This window comes from Dipteris shenzhenensis, chromosome 20 (assembly GCF_047967505.1).
Source record: "Dipteris shenzhenensis isolate YYH24624 ecotype China chromosome 20, Dip_SZ_1.0, whole genome shotgun sequence".
NCBI classification, from domain to species: Eukaryota; Viridiplantae; Streptophyta; class Polypodiopsida; order Gleicheniales; family Dipteridaceae; genus Dipteris; species Dipteris shenzhenensis.
Genome location: NC_141615.1, coordinates 28,182,037 through 28,203,999, shown reverse-complemented (window position 1 = coordinate 28,203,999; position 21,963 = coordinate 28,182,037). Strand labels below are relative to the sequence as shown.

General features: G+C 45.9%; 1 protein-coding gene across 4 annotated transcripts in view; it reads left to right on the top strand.

The window, feature by feature from the left end:
• The first annotated feature begins 510 nt into the window (after positions 1-510).
• Positions 511-21,963, top strand: part of LOC147889493 (oxidoreductase, zinc-binding dehydrogenase family protein) — a 57,003-nt gene continuing 35,550 nt past the window's right edge. For 3 of the 4 annotated variants that reach the window (XM_087391586.1, XM_087391587.1, XM_087391589.1), the window contains exons 1-4: positions 511-821; positions 980-1,201; positions 1,426-1,521; positions 1,695-1,789. In XM_087391586.1, the coding sequence (XP_087247712.1) occupies positions 741-821; positions 980-1,201; positions 1,426-1,521; positions 1,695-1,789 (494 nt within the window). In that variant the 5' untranslated portion in view covers positions 511-740. The remainder of the gene's footprint in view (positions 822-979; positions 1,202-1,425; positions 1,522-1,694; positions 1,790-21,963) is intronic. The other variant, XM_087391588.1, reaches the window with a different exon arrangement.

The following is a 21,963-nucleotide window of genomic DNA, read 5'->3' as shown; positions in this document are numbered from 1 at the left end:
GACTCTTAGACTACCGCAAGCGCTTGGACTCCCACCATTGGACTGACTATCACAGGCTCTTGGACTATGACGCGTGCCACCCTTGGACTCTTCGACTATCACTACCTCTTGGATTGGACAAGCTCTAGACTACCCCCCCCCCCCCCCCCCCCACACACACACATGCATACGTGTGTGCAACATACATGCACCTGTGTATACATGCAACAAAAACATAACACACACACACACACACACACACACACACGTGTAGCGGCCATAAAACTACCACAATGTCATCAGAGCAACTCCCCATGCACTGCTGGAGATGGAGGAGGCTGCTGAGTCTAGCGTTTTGGCTTGAGCATCAATTAAGGCCCCATGTGTAGTTGCTAGGATGAAATTGTGGCGTGAAGTGGGCTCCCCCTGCCTGAACGAAATTGCAACCGACTGACCCTTTCCACCAATGAAAAGCTTCTGCAGATATGCTGGGCTGGAATCCCACATTTCATCACTAGCATTTGACATGCCATGGAGTGTGGCGAGCCAGCAGCCCTTCAATCTCAACAGGGCCTCTGCTAGTGGCGCTGCGCCACGGGGAGGCCATCGCAGGCCTGGTTGAGCTCTTTAGCCAAGTCATTATTGGCCACGTCAGCAGCATCGTAAAGTGTTGGCCACGTCACCAGTTCCAGCCTTGATCGATGAGCGGCAGGAAATTCATTTGAAGGCAGAAAACCAGGCAACAGGACGAATTTGCGGAAATGGTGAGAGCTGTGATCGGTGACGAGACTCATGTAGAGACTTTTGTGGACAATCTACTCCAGTCTGGGATTACCCTGCAGGTCAATCTTGCTTTTTGCTTTGCTTCTCCTTTCCATTTTTCGCTTATTTCAGTATGATTATTATCTTCTTCATGGTGAACTCATCATTGCTTGATTTTCAATCCTTTACGATCGTCCAGTCACGCCAGCTCACTTTTTAAAAAGCTGTGGCTTGGTAGGTTGGACTTGCCATTGGAAGGTTAGGCACTGGATCCAGCCGGGATGCTGTATTTGCTCTTATTCCAACGCCCCAAAATGAAGGACGGGATGCAGCAGCATTTTTGGAAGGAGATTCTGCAGGAAGCTCCAGGGAAACAGAAAAGAAAAGGGGTGCTAAAGGGAAACATCTATCCCAGTCCTTGCAAATTGACGTTGATTGGGTCGCGGAACATGCTCGTCAGGTAGCCTTGCGGTTCATCCTTGATGAACCAGTGCTTTATTTCTAATACAACTGTTGGTACTTTCACATTAACCTTTCATGTATTGGTAGTGCTATAGAACTTTACAGCATCACTGATGATGCCAATGCAGGGTAGAACACACTTCCATTTTGCAAAATAAATCAGCATAACCTATGTATTAGGTTCGAAGCAGAATAGATTGGATCTATTTTTTGTCTGAGCAGGTATCCAAAATGCTAGTTGGTGGGATAAGCGTAATAGGAATATATATTCTCACGAATGACAGCAATTTCAAAACTTCTATGGCAGTGCTGTGGCAGGTAGGTCGTGTGGTGGTGGTCTTCAGGCTTATCTCTAGTCTTTTGACATCTTTATATATGTTTCTCGTTGTCAGCCACTATACGTTGATCAAGCTGTATTTGCTTACTTTTTTATTTGTAATGGCTTTGTTAGTTATTTTCTTCTTGATGCATCTTGCCTAACTTGAAGCCAGACATCAAAGGTGGTAGCAGCAGCAGCACGTGCAAGTAACGACAGACTACGAAGTGAAGAGTTTCTGCTATTGCACTTTTCCTTTAGTCCAAGGAGGTGGGATACTTGACTTTTTCAATGTTTCTCTTGATCTTGAAATGCCATTTATATGGGTTCTTTGAAGGTCATTCTCCAAAATGTTGTCCATGCTACCACGTGAGACAATTTTAATGCACAATATTTTATATTTGCTTGATTGGAGTCAAAGGCTTTCGAAACATTTCTGAGATGACACAGCAGTGTCATTACATGCAAGAGTATCTACTTGTAAAATCTAGGGTATTTTTGAGCTGTTTAGTGTAGAAAACATACTTTATTGGATGTCCATATGGTCTAGTTATTTCTTTGTTTCTCTCCTCCTTTCAATGCCTGTAGAACAAGCCATCGAATCTAATAAAACACAATAAATATCGTGTGTCGCTTTTATAGTTGCTGATGAGTTCTTATTTTCACTGGTCTGGCTGTGTCAATGCTCCCAATATGCTGGCATATCACTAAAACTACAAGAAGACATTGAGGTATCTGGCTTCTGCCGTCTTAATGCACCTGCAATATTAGAATAGAAAGTATTATAGTCTCATGTGCAGCCCGTTGTTTGGCACCACTATGCTTAGAAAATGTAATATTTAGATGGCTCATTGCATGTATTCAACATGCCCAAGGCTTGAGCATGCTAACCTCTCACATATGCCATGCCCCACATCTTACACTCTCTTCACTAGGGGGGCGGGTGAAGGATGCCGTGATAAAACTTCATAATGGCCGCGCGAAGGATCATGACGGGCTATGCACTGAGTTCATTGCATATGGGATTAACCTCCTAGCCCCGATCTTAGCAAAGCTCTTTAATGAAGCTGTTTGTTTGGGGTTCCCACGCACCTGGACCATTAACACTATCTCACCCATCCACAAGGCAAGGGATTCCATGAGTCCGGAGAACTACAGGACCATTATGATTGGACATGTCATGTCCAAGGTTGATGCATCGGTATTTGATTTCGAGGTCAGCAGATTTGCGGAGTGTCGAGGACTTAGAGCAGCAGGATAGGCCGGATTCTGGTATGATCATGGAACCATGAACCACATTCTCACACTCAGATGTATCATCGAGGAGGCGAGGGCACGCAAGCAAAGGGTTTACTGTTGCTTTGTGGATTTTCGCAAAGCATTTGATACGGTTTCGAGCCCGCCTCCTCCGGCGTCTACAGGATCTGGGTTATGACCGGGAGATCATTTGAGCTGTCATGGCACTTTATGAGAGAGTCTTAGGCAGAGTCTGGGCAAGATTTGGGTGGACAGACGAGATCATGAGAACTATTGGGTCAAACAAGGGTGTCCTTTATCACCTCATAGACGAGCTCGAGACAGTGATGCAGACACAGGGGGGGATGGATGCTCTCTTGTTGACATGCTGATCCGGATATTGCTGTATGCAAATGATGTGGCTCTTTTGTCTTCCTCAGCAGAGGGGCTCCAAAGACACCTTGATGCACTACAGTCTTTTTGTGAGTCTCATGATTTGAAGGTCAACCTGAGTAAAACCAAGGTTATGATCTTCAATTACATCTCGAGCCGTCATGCGTCAGGAGCAATTCACATTTAATGGGTCACCTATTGAAATAGTTTCATCATACACGTATCTCGGGGTTGTCTTCTCCAGACCCATGTTCCCTATGGGACTTGCGATGCAGGCCCGCTTGGGTAGAGGATACGCTTCATTGGCCAGACTAGAAAGGCAGTGCTTCCGCTCGCACTTTCAGGATCCACGGACCAAGGGGTTGCTTTTTGACTTCTTGGTTCACCCAGTGGGGATGTACGGCATCCAATGTTGGGGGCCAGACTTATCGGATACAGAGTAGACCCGTGTGGAGCGGCTACAAGTTCTCATGTTATCATGGATGATTCGTGGTAAGCCATCCGTTCCTCACCAGATTACTCAGAATGAGTTTGGGTCACCCCCTTTACATAGATGCTGCATTTCAGGTCTTCACGTATCTGTATCGAGTCAGGGAGTATGGGGATTACACCTTTGGGCGTAGCAGGCTACCATGGCTAGCTCTGTTCTCGTCTATGGCACTTGCAGCAGGTGGGGACCAGAGGTGCTGGTATGCACGTACAGAGAGATGGTTTGAGCGACTGGGGCTCCGCATGGATAGAATATCTCCCTTCCAGTACAGCATGGATGCTCCGTTTTCTCCTGTCCTATCACACAAGGTCAACTAGGTTATCCATGCTCTATCACGGAGTTCTTTCAGCCAGATCACATGGACCCCCACGAGATGAGGCCTTGACGTGACCGTGACCCGAAGCTTGTGACCCGACAACTTAGACAGAGGGTTGACCATAGATCACACTTGGGGACATCCCCTTCTTGGTTAGAGCCGGAGCTTGATCGATTTGGGTCACAGTAGCCTTGGTTAGACGTCGAGCTACGACCAGGAGACGTGCCAGGACTGCACCTTTGAGTGGCCGACATCACTCTATTGCCAATTTCATGCCCCCATTGCCTCATCCACCTTGATGTCCTGCTGATGATGATGAGGATGTTGATGATGCTGAGATTGATTTATAGTCGACCATTGACATGACTATGCTATACTTAGGACTTAGTACTATCATTCTAATGGAACAAGAGCAGGAGACAATGGAATGAAGCAAATGGAGATTGTTTATTCAAGAGTGGAGAGCCCAATATATAGGCTCTAAGATACATCCAGTGAACATCATAGATGATGTCATAGTAGAAGCCACCAAGATCCTATAATCATGCCACCATCTCCATGAATCTCTCAATCACACCTAGAATCTTCTACAACCGGACCCCATTACATCAATTTGTCCTTCATTCCCTCAGCAGTAGTACATGGGATGCTCCATGGCTTGCCCACCATCATGTGGCAACACATATGGCCCCAACCTGTGACTCACTCCTAGGACTCTTGGTTTACAACTGGAGGATTGGACAATGACTATGTATGGAAATCCCCATGGGTCCAACAAGGTAAAATCTCAAACAAAGTACTAACAATCATTCAAGGATGGACTATCCATGGCAGAGAATCATTATTGACCACACACACAAATAACTTAGAAAACAAATGGGTCATCACCCTCATCTTGATTGACTTGGGTGGTGAAAGTAGTCAGAGCTTTAACATCCTCTGGTTCTTCTTCTTCTTCTTCTTTCTCTTTTCTTTGCTTCTTCGACAAGGTTTGCTGAACATTTCTTCTTCGCATAGCACTCTTTCTCAAAATGTCCAGGTTTTTCACAAAAGTTGCACTTCATCTTGCTCTTGCTGGTGGATCCCTTGAAGTTGCTTTTGGCCAAATATGCCCCATGTTCTTTGTAGTTTGATTTTCCTTTCCTATTCCAAGAGGGATGCCTCAATTTCCACCAAACTAATCTCTGGTATATTGGTGAGAGTAGTGACAATAGTGCCATATTCCTCAGTTAGGCTTTTGAGTAAGATAGCAATTACAATGTCATCATCAAGATCAAACTTGATGCTAGCTAACCGAGTCAGTATGCTCTTCATGGAGTTTAAATGTGAACAGATGGATTCTCCTCTATCCAATTTCAGATCAAAGAATTTGATGAGCAAGCTAAACTTGGAGCACTTCCCCTGTGCTCCAAAGACAAGCTCAAGATGACTCCATGCAGCATGAGCAGTCTCATAGCCATCAATGTGGTGGATAAAAGAATCACTCAATCGAAGAGCAATTATGGCTAGTGCCTTTTCATCCTTGGGTAACCATGATGCCTCTCCTTCCCTGGTATTGGGTTTCTTTTCTTTTCCATTAGCAATATTCCAGATTCCCTTTTTCATGAGGATAAATTTCAGTTTGGTTTGCCATGTATGGAAACCTTCACCCTCAAATTTGTCAATCTTGGTTTTAATGGCCATTTGGGAAGGTCTTACCAATTTAATGGCAGTGTCTAATCCCTTTACAAAAAATTAGTCTTTTTGAACAAAGAAATCACCTTCACCATATAAATGCTAATTGCTAGATAAAAATTCTGAAAAACCTAGTTGTTTGGCATATGCATAACCAGTTGGCTTCTCCCAAATCCTCTTAACTAGGGTCTTCTTCACCTTGTACTTCAGCCTCCGAGTAGTCTTCACCTTGTTTGATTTCTTCGCTGGGCTTTCACTTGTGCTACCACAAGAACTTGGCATGTTGTCTTTCAAATACACACAATGTAAAAAAGATGAAGAACATAATGCAAAACAAGCTCACTAGTCAACTACATGCTTCCATCAACAGACTGAGAATGGAGGATGCAATTCGACCAAATGAGAGCAGAGCTTTGAGGGCTTTTGCTGCGCAATGAAAGATATACTGCTAGAGAAGACCCAGTACCAAGCTTGGGCGAAATGTCGCGCCAGGTCGCCATAGCCAGAAGCTCAGAAGTCGACTGGTTTTTTTGTCATCGCGCCTCAAATACTGGAGCATTTGCCTTTAGATTTGAACTGTAGATAGCTCTTGGTGTCACCTAGCCTCCCCTGAGAGGAATTAGAGAAATTCGGCTCCAGTAGGTCACATTGCACCAAATGGCACAGACTGTGTATTGTGTCAGCACGGGCTGTAGGAGGCCTAGCTTAAAAAATCCTCTGGCATGAACGTGCGCCCTAGTGAGGGGAAGCTACAGCAGAAAGGGCTTGGGCAATGGTCGCCTAGATTGGGAGAACAAGCTTAAGGAAAATCAAGAAGGGAAGAGAAAATTTCATTTGGGGGAGATTAAGAATCTAGGAGAATCTAGGGGAATCAAAGAGGACTCAAGGAGGGTGGACGTGGCGGCTCTGATACCACATGATGGAACAAGAGCAAGGAGACAATGGAATGAAGCAAATGGAGATTGTTTATTCAAGAGTGGAGAGCCCAATATATAGGCTCCAAGTCACATCCAGTGAACATCATAGATGATATCATAGTAGAAGCCACCAAGATCCTATAGTCATGCCACCATCTCCATGAATCCCTCAGTCACACCTAGAACCTTCTACAACCAAACCTGGTCACACTAACCAACATACAACCCTTGTACTCCTAGGTACACCCCATTACATCAATTTGTCCTTCACATTCTGCATTTTTGCATTTTGCATTTTGCATTACCACAGCTCATTTGTACCAGGATTTTCACAGTCTCATAGACCCATCAGTCTTCCGAGGACTTTAATAAATTTTCTTTCTTTCCATGGTTGTTAAGACACTGGTGTCTTATGATAAGACACTTAAGACACTTAAGACACGTGTCTTACCTTAAGACACCTTTAGACACTCTTGCGTTTTTTTTTTTTTTTGGTGGGTGGGGAGTAACAACACACATTGAGTTTGACTTAGCCATGCTATCATTGATGGTGACTTTGGATCTAGCAGTGGCAGTGACCTCATAGATTCAGATTAGGATGAATCTTCAGAGATTTGAGTCTTGAGAGTCGAAAGCTTCCTTTCAATTATATGTATCGAGATGCAGTTTTCATTCATGTCACATGTGACAAGATTCAATTGTCAGTTTAAACCTTTAAGTACTCAAAACTTGTGAGCTCTTCAGTCGTGAGTCTTAACTTTAACTTTTAAGTCTTGAGTGATGAGTCTTGACTCTTAACTACATTGTACAAGTGCATTGTTTCTTCTTGCATTATTTAAGTGTAGCTTATTGTACTTCTAGAATCTAGCAGCTAGCTATGCTAGTAAGTTGTACATTTGTATACTTATACATATATTAATTAAATATTTATTATTATAACCACAATGGCGTGTCTTACGTGTCTTATCTTTAAGACACTTTAGACACTCGTGTCTGAAGCGTGTCTAACGTGTCGTGTCTTAAAGTGTCTTACAACCATGTTTCTTTCTTTCTTTCTGCAAAACTCTTGTAAGCTTTTGTGATCATGCCTTTGAAGAATATTTCATGAATCCCTATCCACTTTCGATTCCTATTGGATGGAGTCCAAGCTTGGATCATCTTATCCTCCACCTCTTAGCCGATAACCTGGAATATGTTTACCTTCAGTCCTTGGCATGGTTGTTTGTTTCTAATCTTGCTCACACATCATATTGGAGGTTATGTTCATCAGTTGCCTTGAGGTTATCCTGTACCTATCTTGACTTAAAGAGAATCCCATTAGGCTTAGTTATCAATCCAAGGGTGGGGTTAAGCTCCATATAGTTATATGGATTTGGGAAAGAATAATTTCCTTAGCAATTCTTATTTTGAAGGTGAATAAATTGTGCTTGCTTATCCAGTCTTTCAAGCTCAGTTGGGGAATTAGTCTCACCCTTGAACTTCTGTAACAATATCTGTTGATAACCCGTCATCATCTTTGAAGACCTTCCCCTTTCAGTTTGAGCATATGGTGAAAATAGTAATTCTCTCCTCACCTTTGGGTCTAACTACTTTTATTCATGAAATTGGAGAGCAAGCGTGTCTTTCTTCTTCTTCTGAGCCACTTCTCTGAATGTGGCAGCCCATCCATTTCAGTGACAGTCAGTCTTTCTAGGTTTATTTTCTGCGAAAGAGGGATTGTCGGCTTATAGGATTTGGAGTTATCCTCTCCTTTTCATAAAAAACACTACAACTTCTTTTAACAGAAGCCATAAACTTAGCTTCAAATTGGGCCTCAAAGATTTGGTAAAGATTAATTGACCTTGAATGGGTCTTGCTTTCTGAGCTATGCAGTGCAAAATAATCATCAAGACCTCACACTGATCAAGATCCTACTCAATGTATGTACACAAGCAAGAAATAACCATGCACAGATTAGTCTGATAGACTAAGAGATATATAGCCAAACTTCAAAGCGTGAATAAATATGTGTTGTGAAACATGGTGGGAGGTCATATGGACCTTCCACCTCAAACTCCTACTACACATGACCTTTGACTTATTCCTACTGAGACTCTAGTGAGGGACACTCACTCTAGGATTTCTCACACTATGGCTTCGATATCCAAAACACCCCTTCGAAGCAAGGGTGAGAAGATATCAGAGAAAAAGACCTCAACAAGGTTGAAAATATCAATCTACTACTGCTCCTCAACGAGCCACACCTGAATTCTCATGTCAGGTGTGATAAGACGCTTATTCTTCACGTCTATATTGTGGTCTATCCTAAAGACACAATTGGGGGTGAAGACACCCCCGTGGTCAAATCCCCCTTGTTCTAGGCAGGGTATAAAAGATATCATGAAGTCTTTAGAGGACAAGGCACACATATAATAATTTTTGAGGGACCACCCAAGGCAGAGTACCAGTATTGACACATACCCAAAACAATTATTTTATGCTAATGCAAGGGCAGAGGACCCATTATTGATAGACAAAAAATCAGGACGATCTTTCTCAATGGAATGATGTGGTTAGTGTGACTAGGTTAGGTGGTAGAAGATTCTAGTACGTGTGATTGAGAGATTTATGGACCTAATTGAGAAATCAGTGGAGAAATTAGTGGATCCGGAGATGCTCTCTCTTGGGCACATGCATTGTATCACTTGCCTATATATTGGGCATTCCACTCTTGAATAAAGTACAGTGTACACACACCTTCCTTCATGCTCTTGTCTTTATTACGATTCCATTGATGTTCCTTCAAGTGGTATCAGAGCTACCTCGATCTCCTTGAGCCTCTAGAGCTCCTAAACTACCACATCATCATCTTCTTCCCCACCTCCGCCTTCTTCTCCATTTTGCCCTCTTTCTGCCTAGACCATGGAGGACCGAATTCACCATTTTTGTTGCTCCATTTCTTGAGATCTTTCTGCTGGAGATCCACCTCAGTAGAGTGCACGTCCACCCCAAAGCATTGCGCAAATTGTTGCTCCTACTGCCCGCATCCATCATCCTTCACGCCAGTGACCTGCCCGCCTGTTCTCCCTGTCTGCTGAAAATTTTCTCACATACTCCTAGCTGGAGTTAGGTGACCCTATGAGGAGTCTTCAGTTCAAATCTGAGCTGCGATGGTCCCGGATTTGAGGAGAAATCAGTGATAAACCAGTCTCCTTGAGAAGAAATCAAAGCAAACCAGTCCAACTTGCTACTGCTACCCCGGGTGACGTGATGCGGCATAGAGGAACGTCACTGTCTGGAAGATGGCACCAACCTGGAGAGGGGACATGGCGAACTCTATCTGTATAATCTGATGAAGGACCGAGGGTTTACTCCGAATCATTGTGGAGCCCATGGCCACTTGTAGTCTCGCAAATCTCTTCCACTCAGTCAACACTGAAATATCACTCCCCTAGAAAGCTGCTACGTACATGGTAGTCAGTCTTACCAGTGTGTCAAAGAGCCAACCCTTCATCGGCGGGTCTTGGAATTGTGCCTGGCAGCATCGACTCTCTAGTTGGGCTAGAGCACCCTGTCCTCGTGTGAGTTGTGCCGTACGCGCATGGATCATCGTGAAACTTGGTCCAGTGAACACTATCCCCAAATATGTATAGGACTGCACTATCTCCATAGGCTCGCAACGGTATGTGAAACTATGGTGACGGGACACTGCTCGCGAGGTGTTGAAGATCATAACTTTGGTCCTCCCAAGGTTAATCGTCAAGTCTCTCTCCCTGCAGAACATCTCCAGAGCCTCTAGATGTTTCTGTAGTCTCTTTGCTGAGGATGATATGAGGACTTTGTCATCGGCATACATCAATATCTGCATCATCAGGTCAGCCAGGAGCGAACCCTCTCCGCCTAGTCGATCGACAAAAGAAGTGATCTCGTCGATATAGAGCTCAAAAAGAGTCGGTGATAGGGGGCAGCCTTGCTTTACTCCGATGGTGCTCTCAATCTAGTCTGATAAGCCTCCTGGGACGCGTATCCTCCCTCTGGCAGACTCATATAGACTCATAATCCCCCAAATCATGATATCTGGGAGTTGTAGCTCCTATAACCTCTTGATCAGGCTAGAGCGTGGGACAATGTCAAATGCCTTACGGAAGTCTACGAAGCAAGTGTAGACTTTCTGATGCCTTGACTTCGCCTCCTCAATAATAGCCCTTAGGGTGAAAATGTGATCCAAGGTGGAGTGCTGTCTCCGAAATCCTGCTTGCCCAAGTGCCCACTGTCCGTGACCCTCTGTGTGGCTGTTGGTCTCCCTCTCTAGTATTGACCCATATATCTTAGCCAAAGTGTGGCCAATCATAAGAGACGGTAGTTCCCTGTGTCCATGGGATCACCTACCTTGTGTATCGGTACTATGGTAGTGGTGCTCCAGGTAGGTGGGAAGTCATGGCATATGGCATGGTTGAACAGCTGTGCTAAGATCGGGGTCAAGTTCTTTTGCTCGTGTGCAAAATGCTTAGCGCATAATCCCTCATGATCTGGTGATCGTCAATTATGAAGCCGGAGAAGGGTAGCTCACACATTCTGTGAAGTAAACAAATGACATGTGGTGGGTCTGGGCATAGAGGACATATCAGGTGGTGCCTGACCACCTTGGACATCATATAGAGAGCAAGCATATGTATGCCAGACTGTGGGATCTATGATGGGAATGGGTGACTTCCCTTCTGATAAGAGCCCCTATCCCGTAGTAGGATCTCCTCTGCGAAAGGAACTGATCCTTACACATGAGGAAAGCCCGCTTCTTAAGCCGTGTCACTCGGCGTGAGATCCGTTGTGCCTCTGGTGAAGTCAAATATCCCAGTGCTATCTCACGTGTAAGGTGGGCTCTCATCTCTCTGCAGTCATCATCGAACCATGGATTTTGGGGCATCCTCCCATTTGGAACACGTGCAGATCATGTCGTGGGAAAGGATTTGGCGGGAACATCTTGTATCACTGATATAAGAGTGTCTGATGCATGTGTGAGGTTGTGGCTCATGTACACCGGGTCAAGAGCACGGTCAAAATGGATCTGAACACGAGTGGGTGGTGGGGGGGCCCTCCTCATGGCTGGAGTGGCAATCGATATACAGAAGGTAAGATATGAGTGGTCGGCTCCGAGTGGAGGAGGCAGCACAGTAAAATCATGTATCCGTGGGGCCAGTGCTAGTGGACCGAGCAGGTAGTCTACTGTACTACTCCCCCAGAAGCCAGGTGGCTCACGTACACCGGGTCAAGAGCACGGTCAAAATGGATGCGAACACAAGTGGGTGGTGGGGTGCCCCTCTCATGGCTGGCATGGCAACCGATATGAGTGGTCGGCTCCAAGTGGAGGAGGCGGCACAATAAAATCATGTATCCGTGGGGCTAGTGCTAGTGGATCGAGCAAGTAGTCTACTGTACTACTCCACCCTCCATGTGGGAAACAAGTGAGTCCGCTAGATGATGGCCATCTTCGGAGACCGCTATATATGATCAAGTCATGTATAGCCCCCAGCTTGAGTAAATGTCTCCCATATGCTGTCACTGGTGCATCTACATCTGCTGATTGCCTCACGATCCCCACCTCTGCTGCATCCATCTTATGAGGGAATCCTCATTGAAATCTAACAGGACCACCTGTCTGTGCCCAGTACGTGCATTGAAGTCACCAAGGAGGAGAGTGTCCCCATGTCTGGAGAACTATGTGATGTCATCATGAATAGTCTCATATGGACTGTGCCCGTCAGTGGTGGCCTCTCACGCATAAGATGATGTGTCGGGGGGAAAGTAACATACTGCAATGAAGGTTGGCTGTGTGTCTGGTAATTGGACACGAATCCACATGTGCCGTGCATGCTCCTTCATATCATAGAGAGGAGTGGCCTCAGTTATGATCTGAAGAGAACAGCCACACCTGCGGATCCTCGTACCCCACTATCCCTCCTCAGCTCCCTGCTGTGGGCAGACTCCCATGTGTATCCTGTCACTGTGGGTAGCCCTCTCTCTGTGCTCTCATGTGTCTCGGTGTAGAAGATCACATCTCTGTTATGGTATGTCTCCAAGCCCTGGGTCCGGACCATAGGGTGCCAGTGCAATTCCACACTGCCATCCTCAATTTGTTTTGCATACTCGCCCCATTGTTCATAGTGTACGCAACACGTTGGAGGAAGGAGGTGGGAGTGATAGGATTAGATGTCACATCAAAAGATGTCCTTGTACATGAGAGTATGGTACTTATGTAGTACCACCTTATCCCTTTAGACCCCTGTATCTTGCAAACACCCCAAATACTAATTATCCTAACCCCCACTAACTTGACCCGCTTTTGGCCTTCATTACAACCATCCCTCCTGTAAAAAACTAAAATTGTCCTCAAAATTGAAGGTGATGGGCCCCCAGCTGTAAAGAGGTCATGCATACCACCAGGGTCAAAAGGAAATGTAAAATATGCTTGTGCCTTGGGTGTTTTGGCACCTCCGGGGTCATGTGGGTGGTAATCCCTCCTGCCACGATCATCATCATGAAACTCCATAATGACATAAGTTCCGGCTGTCCCCATGTTTTTGGTTCTGCACACCACATTGTGCTTTGCTGTTCACTTTTCTCCACATGTAAAGCATTGATTGCTTTGCCATGTACCCTCAATGGTAGCTTCCATGAGCGCTTCAATGAGCTGTCTTTGCATTGCATCTTTCGTTATGCTGTCCTTGCCAAATGCCAAGAACTGAAAATCATCTTCATTATAGCTGCTGTATTTGGACTCAAACAGCTCCATAAGCTTCTTTAATACCCCAAGATGGCATGGATCTAGAATTCTGACAACACAGGGCTCCAATATTTGGATGCTAGTAGTATACATGTCTTTCGGACGGCCTCCAGGTGCATCTAGCCTGCAAACAGCCAAATAATCTGAGAGAGACGGATTAGGCCTGCTAGGAGTCATGTAGGCATGGTCCCATAAACTTTCCTTGTCACTGGAGACACCAAAGTCCAACCCCCAGGCAACACAATAATAAAACACATTGTTTGAACCTATTTCAGTAGACCAAGGAGGGGGCATTGGATGAAACAACAAAATGCTAGATCCTGTTTGACCTCCATTTGCTTCGGGCTGAAAAGGGTTAGCTGTCCATGTTGCTGTGGTAGTAAGAAGACAACACAAACATGCACGGAGAACAAAGGCTATCAGCCATGTGCAACCCAAAGTGCATGTGCTGACCCATAGTCTCGCGTATGCATGCCAGATTGACTGCATCTGAGCATCATTGAGCAAGTCGTCTCTGCCATAGTCCAACCAAGATCAGTCAAGCCCTCTGAAGAGTATGCCTTCTTTGTTGAAGGAGAGGCATGAGCTTGCATACATTGATATTCAAGATATGCTGCAACCAAATCTGTAACCAAATTACCATTGGCTGGATGGATGCGTCTGCCTCTTTCCCACACAACATCAGCAGGTTGCATGTAGCATGAACATTAAACTTGGAAAGACAAGGCCTAGCCATTCATTCTCGTGCAATCATTCTATTCCAATTGGCTCCTTGAAGCTCAGGTAGATCTTCTGCAAAGCTGCCTCTGCTTAAGCTCTCCATACAAGGGACAATTTCCACGATTGATATCATTGTAGGGTTTCCAATCAGCTGATAAATGAGGTTCCATATATCCTCATTGTGAATGGACCGAAATAGTGGCATGCACATAAGGCTCTGTAATGCATTACCCCATGAGAAGAATTGCATCAAAATTTTCAGATCCATTGCCACAATGCTCAAATTTGGAAGTCCAATGGCTTCATTTCTGTCCAGGCTTGAAAGCATGTCTATTGAGCAGCCATTCATTTCAACATCATGATTCCCTTCTATGAGTACATTTTGCATATGGCAATGAAGGAACTGGCAAACATATGGGTGATCTCCCTGTGATATCAACACCCATGGACCTTCCTTGTTGATTGGTAAGCTGTAATAAATGCATGCAGCATAAAGAAGCATAATGCCCTGATGACAATTATGCCAAAATTTGTGGCCCAAAAACATCAACATCACACTGCATTAGGACAGCAATCATAACAGCTGTATCTTGGGGCTTGTCTTGCTGGCTTATGTCTGCAACTTGCTGGACAACGAACCATTTTACATATTCTGAATTTCTAGCTCATAGGCTAGTGGTATCTTCGATGAACTATAAGTAATAGTTCTGACATCACCCTCATGGGTCTGTTCAGCCTCATCATGTGCACACGGATTTGCTTTTGTGAGTGCCAATACATGGCAGCATTTATCCGATGTTGTACCAAGCACGAGGACACCCTTGCAAAGTTCTGCCCTTGCATTTACAGCAATCCTATGAGATGCCATTGTTTTCCTAATGGCTGCTAAGTGTAGCAAGCAAAACTCCCAACTATACTCACCTAGTGAGCAGCAGTGAAGGGCATCAATTATGTTGAAGTTGTGGCCATATTCCCCTCTGTCATGCTCCTGAATGTCTTGTGACACAGCTTCAGGACTAAAACTGTCTTGCATGTCTTTTTCATGCTGCACAAGCTGCTCCTTGTCACTGTGGGTAAGTTTACTTTGGCATCCCTTGCTATCCTGTGTGGTCTTCTATTTTCGTCCTCACCTCCTCAAAAACTTTGTCCTCAAAGTTTGCATGCCTAGAAGGATCGAGTGTAAGTTCATCCACATCCTTATCTTGCCATGCATCTTCATCAATATCACAGATTTGCTCATCATTAGCGCTTCATCTATCTTTTCACCCATCAGGTCTGTGTCATTGTCACGGTTATGTAGGCTACTTTGAATATAGGCATTTCTTCCATTACTGTGCTGAATTGCTAGGGCATCATCTGGAGCAATGTATCGGTCCTGCAAACTGATATAACAGCCCCCTTGCTGTCCCTATTTGTTTCCATCATGTGGGCCGCTGCTTTTATTTGAGCAGCTATCCCAACATAACCCTTTTGTAATTGCAGCTGTAATAGCCTGGAAACAACCAGATTTTTGTCCTGCATATTGAGGCATCTTCCACGGATTTGAAGCATGATTTCACTGCGTACTACGGAGAGGCATAGCATGGCTAGGCTGCATAGCTCCTCTAGGCATCATAGCTCCAGGAGACTCTTTGGGTGGATCGATATCCTTCCCATCCCCATCGTTTTGGTGCATAGAAGGAAGTGTGGGCTGTTTTCCCATCGATTGCATTGCAATGTGCACAACCTCTCCGACCTTCTCATAAATTTGTTCGCCGATTTGTTGGCCCATCTACTTCTCTGCAGTGCTCTGAAGCATCCATGAAGTTAGCCCTTGTGCCATCGAGCGTGTGCATTGCAAAGCTAGGAGGTATACCCTTGGGTGCTCTCAAAATGACAGCTTTTGATTCTTGCTGTTCATAGCCATTTAAGCTGCTATTTTCATTAAAACACTTCTCCCCACAACATCCTTTAGTATTTGCAGCTGCAGTCACTTGACAACGACCATAGTTTTGTCCTGCATCCAAAGGCATCATCCATGGCTCTAAAGCATGGTTTGGCTGCATGCTAGGGAGTGGCATAACATGGCTAGACTGCATTACAAGCATTGGCCTGACAACATTCTCCCTAGATGTTGGGTGTTTACTCTTATAGGCTTGCATAGCTTTTGGCATCACCCCCCTCGGCATCATAGCTCCAACAACAGGCTGCTCTATGGCATTTGTATCTTGACATTTAGCATAGGACATTGCTGTTAAATCTAACAGCTGAATACGTAAGGTACAACCACCATCATATATATCCCGACCATGCAAGGTATTTTGTGCTTGCAGTGCACTAGCCTGTGAGGCAAAATGCATTTCAGCTTGCAGTCCACCTGAAACTTGATGCATAACAATCTTCTCAATAAGCCCAAAAGGTGAAAATACCTGATGCAACACATCCAATGTAATGGGGTACAAGATATTGTGGATGGTAAGCAAAAGGATTCCATGCGGCTGTGAATCATCCCCACTTTGAAGGTGCCCTAATCTTTTTGCATGCTGCATAAAGCCCTCCGTAAGCTGTCCAAAACTAGAGGCATGGTATCCCATGTTCCCTTCATACGCATATGGCTGTCCCTTGTTGTGCATTAAACCTTCGTGGCTGTCCCACTGTGCCAAATACATGCACATGTACTCTTTTTTTGCCTGTCTCAAAGCTCAAAATGTAATGGAGAGGCTAGGAAGAAAGTGCCAAAACAGTCTCGAATGTCCATGGAGAAGGCTCAAGAAAGAAAGAGGCTTCAAAATGGAGCCTAAATGGGATGTGGAAGGCCTTGAGAAGAGACTGGAAAAATTGACTTTCTTGCCCTCTTTTAAAAAATTAAAGAAAAAATAAATTAATAAATTTGGGGGGGGGGGGGCTCCTAAGTCACCTAGGACAATTAGTACAGCTCTAACCTAAGACCTTTAGGACTGTTAGGACAGTGTCTTAGGCCAACCTAACCCAGCCTTTAACCTTAGTTAGTACTAACCTAACCTAGACCCAAACTAACTAGAACCTAACCTACTAACCTAACCTGACCTGGACTAACCCTAGTTGTCTTCTTACTACCACAGCAACATGGACAGCTAACCCCTTTCAGCCCGAAGCAAATGGGGGAGGAGGATGACAAGTTGGTAGACGGAGGTAGATGGGCAGACGGAAAGGGGGTTGAGGACGGGATCATTGAAGGCGTCCGATTGGGTTGAAATCCCTTTGAGGCACCTTTGAGGTGACGACGTGAGCAGAGATGGGCGGGGCGAGCAGGACATGCATCCACGTGAAGACGCGATGCAACAAAAAAGGGACGGACGACGACGCATATGGGAGTGTTGGTCGCTCACACCTTCCGGCCCGAGGATTGGCGCTTACTTTTTTTCTCCATAGAAAAAGTTCCTGCACCCCGTTGCCTTGATTCAATTCTCTGGTTCAAATGACTAGAGGTCTCTCTACCCTTGCTGAAAGGCTATTGGTCCTTCGATGGATGCTTTTCTTCTTCTTTTTTTTGTTCGATGTAGCAGGTCGGGTCACACTCGGTTCTCAAGGCTTTGGAATGTATACAGTGAACGCTTGCAGCTGGGTGTAGGGGTTAGGCAGCAGTGACGTGGGCGGCACTCTCAATAGGCGTTGGTGAACTAAGTCCAAGAAAGTGCTTTGATACCAATGCAATGAAGGGGATAGGGGCTGAATTGGTGAAGTCCAGAGATGGCAGGAGAAAGAAAGAAAGAAAGAAAGAAAGAAATTTTATTAAAGTCTTCGGGAGACCGTGAAGGTCTATGAGACTAAAGATAACTAGTACAATGAGCATAACGGTGGCGGTCTCAAGACGGTCCGGCCAACCGTTTCTTCAACCAAACCGCCTTGGTTTCATGGGATTGATCTCCACCTACTCGGCATGTGGCATCAAAATGCTGGAGGAATTGGGTTGGATCTCCGCTACCATTATATTTGGGAAGTTCCAGTTTTCCCAAGGGGTTTTTGCCTTGATTGTTATTATTTCTTCGATTAAAGAAATTGTCAACCTCTACATCGAGGTCGATATCCCCATCATTGTCACGACAGCGTCCAGAGGGGGGTAGGGGATTGGTGTTCTAGAAATTTCCTCCAGAAATCCTTGGAGTTGCTGTTGAACAGGATGTTTAGTAGCGTATCCTCATTCTGGCGCAAGAAGGCTAGCTTCTTGCGACGGACTAGGCGGCGATATTCCCGGGTGAGGTGTGGGTCAGCCCTAGCATTTCGCTGGGTCGTGAGTCGGAGTATGCGGCGGAAGGCTTTACATTCGTCATCATACCAGCTATTGCAAGGGGTGGAGCCAACGGGTGGGGGGCGGGTAGACCGAGTAGTGTAAGGAAAGATGTGGCGGGCTGCATTGTGGAGAGAGTGGGTGATGAGGGCGGTTCGGTGATCTAGAGAGGGTATGGTGTTTGAGGAGAGAGGCTAGGTGGGCTGAGTAGTCAGGTGAGAGGTTATGATCAAAGTGTATGTCATGATAAGTGGTGTAGTGCGGAGTGTGGCTGGAAGGGGCTCGAGGTGTAAGGAGATGAAAGAAAAGGTAAGTGTGGTCGGCTCCTGGGGGTAAGGGTGCGGTACGGAAGTCATTGATTTGTGAGGCTAAAGTAGGAGATCCCAAAATGTAGTCGACGACACTGGCTCCTCCGCCATGTGGGAAACATGTGAAACCAGAGGAGGCGGGCCACCGATCTAGTCCATTGTAGATGACCAGATCATGTATACGTCCAAGATCCAAAAGCCTGCCCATATGCAGTAACGGGGGCTCGACTGTCGGCGGAGGAGCGGGGGAAGCCCGAGTGACCGGATCTGAGTGGAAATCCAGGAGGGATGTCTGATGTGTGCCTGTCCGTGCATTGAAATCCCCAACTAGGAGGACCTCTCCACGTCTGGAAAACTTCACAATGTCTGGGTGGAGATCTAAATAGGGGGATACCCCCGTATCCTCGCATAGCACCCGTGCGAAGTGTGACGTCTCAGGGAGGAAGTAGCAGACTGCAATAAAAAGGTCGCGTGTGGAAGGGCGTCGTAAGCGGAGCCATAGGTAACGGGCATGAACATCCCGTCTGACCACGGATATCAGACTAATGAGTGCTGAACGGAAGAGTACTGCAACTCTGCCTGAGCCTCGGACCCCCCCAGTATCTCTGGTCTCCTCACGGAATACTGACTCCCAGGTATAGCCACTGACCAAGGGGAGAGGGCGCTCGGGGCTCTGGTGTGTCTCTGTATAGAAAACTATGTCACGTCTAGTGTATGACTCGAAGAAATTCCCAGGGTTAGACCATAGGGTACCATTACAGTTCCATATGGTGCATGCCAAGGGTACTGTGTGCTGAGTCTGAATCTCATAGACCATGTCTCCCTATTTGGGGGGGGAGCCTGCTACCATGTCTTGAGTACCTGGTGGGGCTCGGCGGCGGGGGCCAACTAGCAGGCGGCCATCTTGGACGACAGCCCACTTCCCCTCCTGACGGGCTGCATCTCGCTGCTGAAGTAGGATGCGCCGCTCCTCTACTTGCATAGGTGTGAGATCCTCATCCATGAAAATGGTAGGGTGGTCCCGCAGTGTAGCGCGCTGCCTGAGTGCTGCAAGTCGAGCCTGAGTGTCCCTGAATCGGATGATAAGTGGCTGTGGACGTGTGGGATCCCGTCCCGTGCGCCATGCATGCTCGATCCCATGCTCGGCGAGGCCGAGGGTAGAGGTCACGAAAGCAGTCGCGTCCACAAGGGCGGTGAGTGAATCTACTCGGGGGATACCTCGAACTAAGATGTTGAGAGCCTTACTGGCCCTCTGTTCCTGCTCGGCGATGGTGGCTGAAACTGTTGCTTTGGGTGCCCGTCTTGCAACATCTACCCATCTGGTAGTCTCCTCAATAGCGGTCTGGATGGTGGCGATCCGCTCCTCCACCTCTGGTGTGGTGCGCGGGACCGTTGTGACTGTAGCGGTGAGGGAGACCACCTCCTGACGGAGGTGAGTGATCTCCTGGCTCATGCTCTGGATAAGTTGGTCCTGTGCTACGGTACGATCCCGTAGCCGATGCAGCTCTATAAAGATGTAATCAAGCGTCTCAGGTGGGATCCAGGGGAAGAGGAGAGGGGAGGAGGAGGAGGAGAGAGAGCGATAGAAGGGAAAGGGGTAGAGAGAGAGAGAGAGAGAGAGAGAGAGAGAGAGAGAGAGAGAGAGAGAGAGCATGTTGGAGGAAGGAGGTGGGAGTGATAGGATTAGATGTCACATCAAAAGATGTCCTTGTACATGAGAGGATGGTACTTATATAGTACCTCCTTAGCCCTTTAGACCCCTCTATCTTGCAAACACCCCAAATACTAATTATCCTAACCCCCACTAACTTGACCCACTTTTGGCCTTCATTACACAAGGTCATTGTGTGCTTGTGTGTGACCACATGGTGGTTAGTGTGACCAGGTTAGGTGGTAGAAGGTTCTAGTAGGTGTGATTGAGAGATTCATGGACCTGATTGAGAAATCAGTGGAGAAATTAGTGGATCTGGAGATGCTCTCTCACATGCATTGTATCACTTGCCTAATATTGGGCATTCCACTCTCGAATAAAGTCCACACCCCTTCCTTTTGTCTCTATCATGATACCATTGATGTTCCTTCACATGCATCTGGTAATATCAGCCTGTAGTTAACCTGATTTTTACCAGGAAAAGCTGCCTCATTCACTTTAAAGGTCCTTTATACTTTACTGCAAGCTTTACATATTTGATATGACCTTGAACTGATTTGATTTGTAGTTTATGAGTCTTCAGATAAACCCAACCTCCCACTTGGAACTGTACATATCTTCACTTCTTATTGGTTGATTTCTCATATTGAATTTGCACCTTCTTATCGTCACGGGCATCCAACAGCCTGTAGCCATCTACTTGACAACAGGGCAGCCTAAGGGGCTGCCAAACCCTCAAACCCTTATATAGGCTCAGATCTAGTTGCTAAACCAATTTGGGTCTGTGAACAGACTGATTTAATCTGTGGAAATGGCAGTCTGTGAATTGCAGTTATAGACCAGTCTGTGAAATGGCAGGAGTCTTCAGGGCTATGAAAGAAGGCCAAAGTCTCATTCTTCCAGCATCACCTAGTCCAGACTTCAGCCAGCAGCCCCTCCCCAGCAGCCCCTTCAGCCACCATAGCCTCTCCTTATCCAGTGCCTGTGAGAGGAGTCCATCAGCCATAATCAGATTCAGCTATGAATAGCAAACCCTTGCCTCTTCGGCCTCTCCATTGAGGAACTAGATGCTATATTCAGGCCCCTTCATTGAGGGAACCCTTCAGCTGTATTCAGTGGCTCATTTGTGATTGCCAATGGCAACAGAATAAAGATTGTGTTTAGCATAAACTCTTAGCGCAACAGTTATGAGTGTGATGTGAATCGTGATATGTCTTATGGATCTCCACAATCTCTGTCTCTGAAGTTGAAGCTAGCAGATTACAACAAGCTATGCAAGTGGTTGCATGACACCTCAGTAGTGCAACAACGTCCACGCTAGAATCATCCATTTGCATAGCTTCCAATGGTTGCTGCATCTGTGAATGCCATCTTGGACCGGAATGCTTGCATTTATGTGAATTTGCAAATGGGAGTCATGGACCTGCAAAATCCAAAGTCTGCACCACAACATTAATAAAAGTGGCAGATGCAAGCTGTAACGAGGAACTGAACTTGTCAAATGAGTTATGAGGGACAACTTACAAGCTGTGTCTTCGTGCCATCGTAGCTGAGGAGGTAGAACAGGCTGTCTCTCAAATGCCATCCATCTTCAAGCAAGCTTGGGCTATGAACAAAATGTAAAGAGGGATATTAAAATGACAGTGCTGAATACCAGGCCTTGCCTTGAAAAGATCCATGAACAGTTTATTGCTCTCACAAAAGGAATGCTATGAGTTGTTGAGTGGTTCACT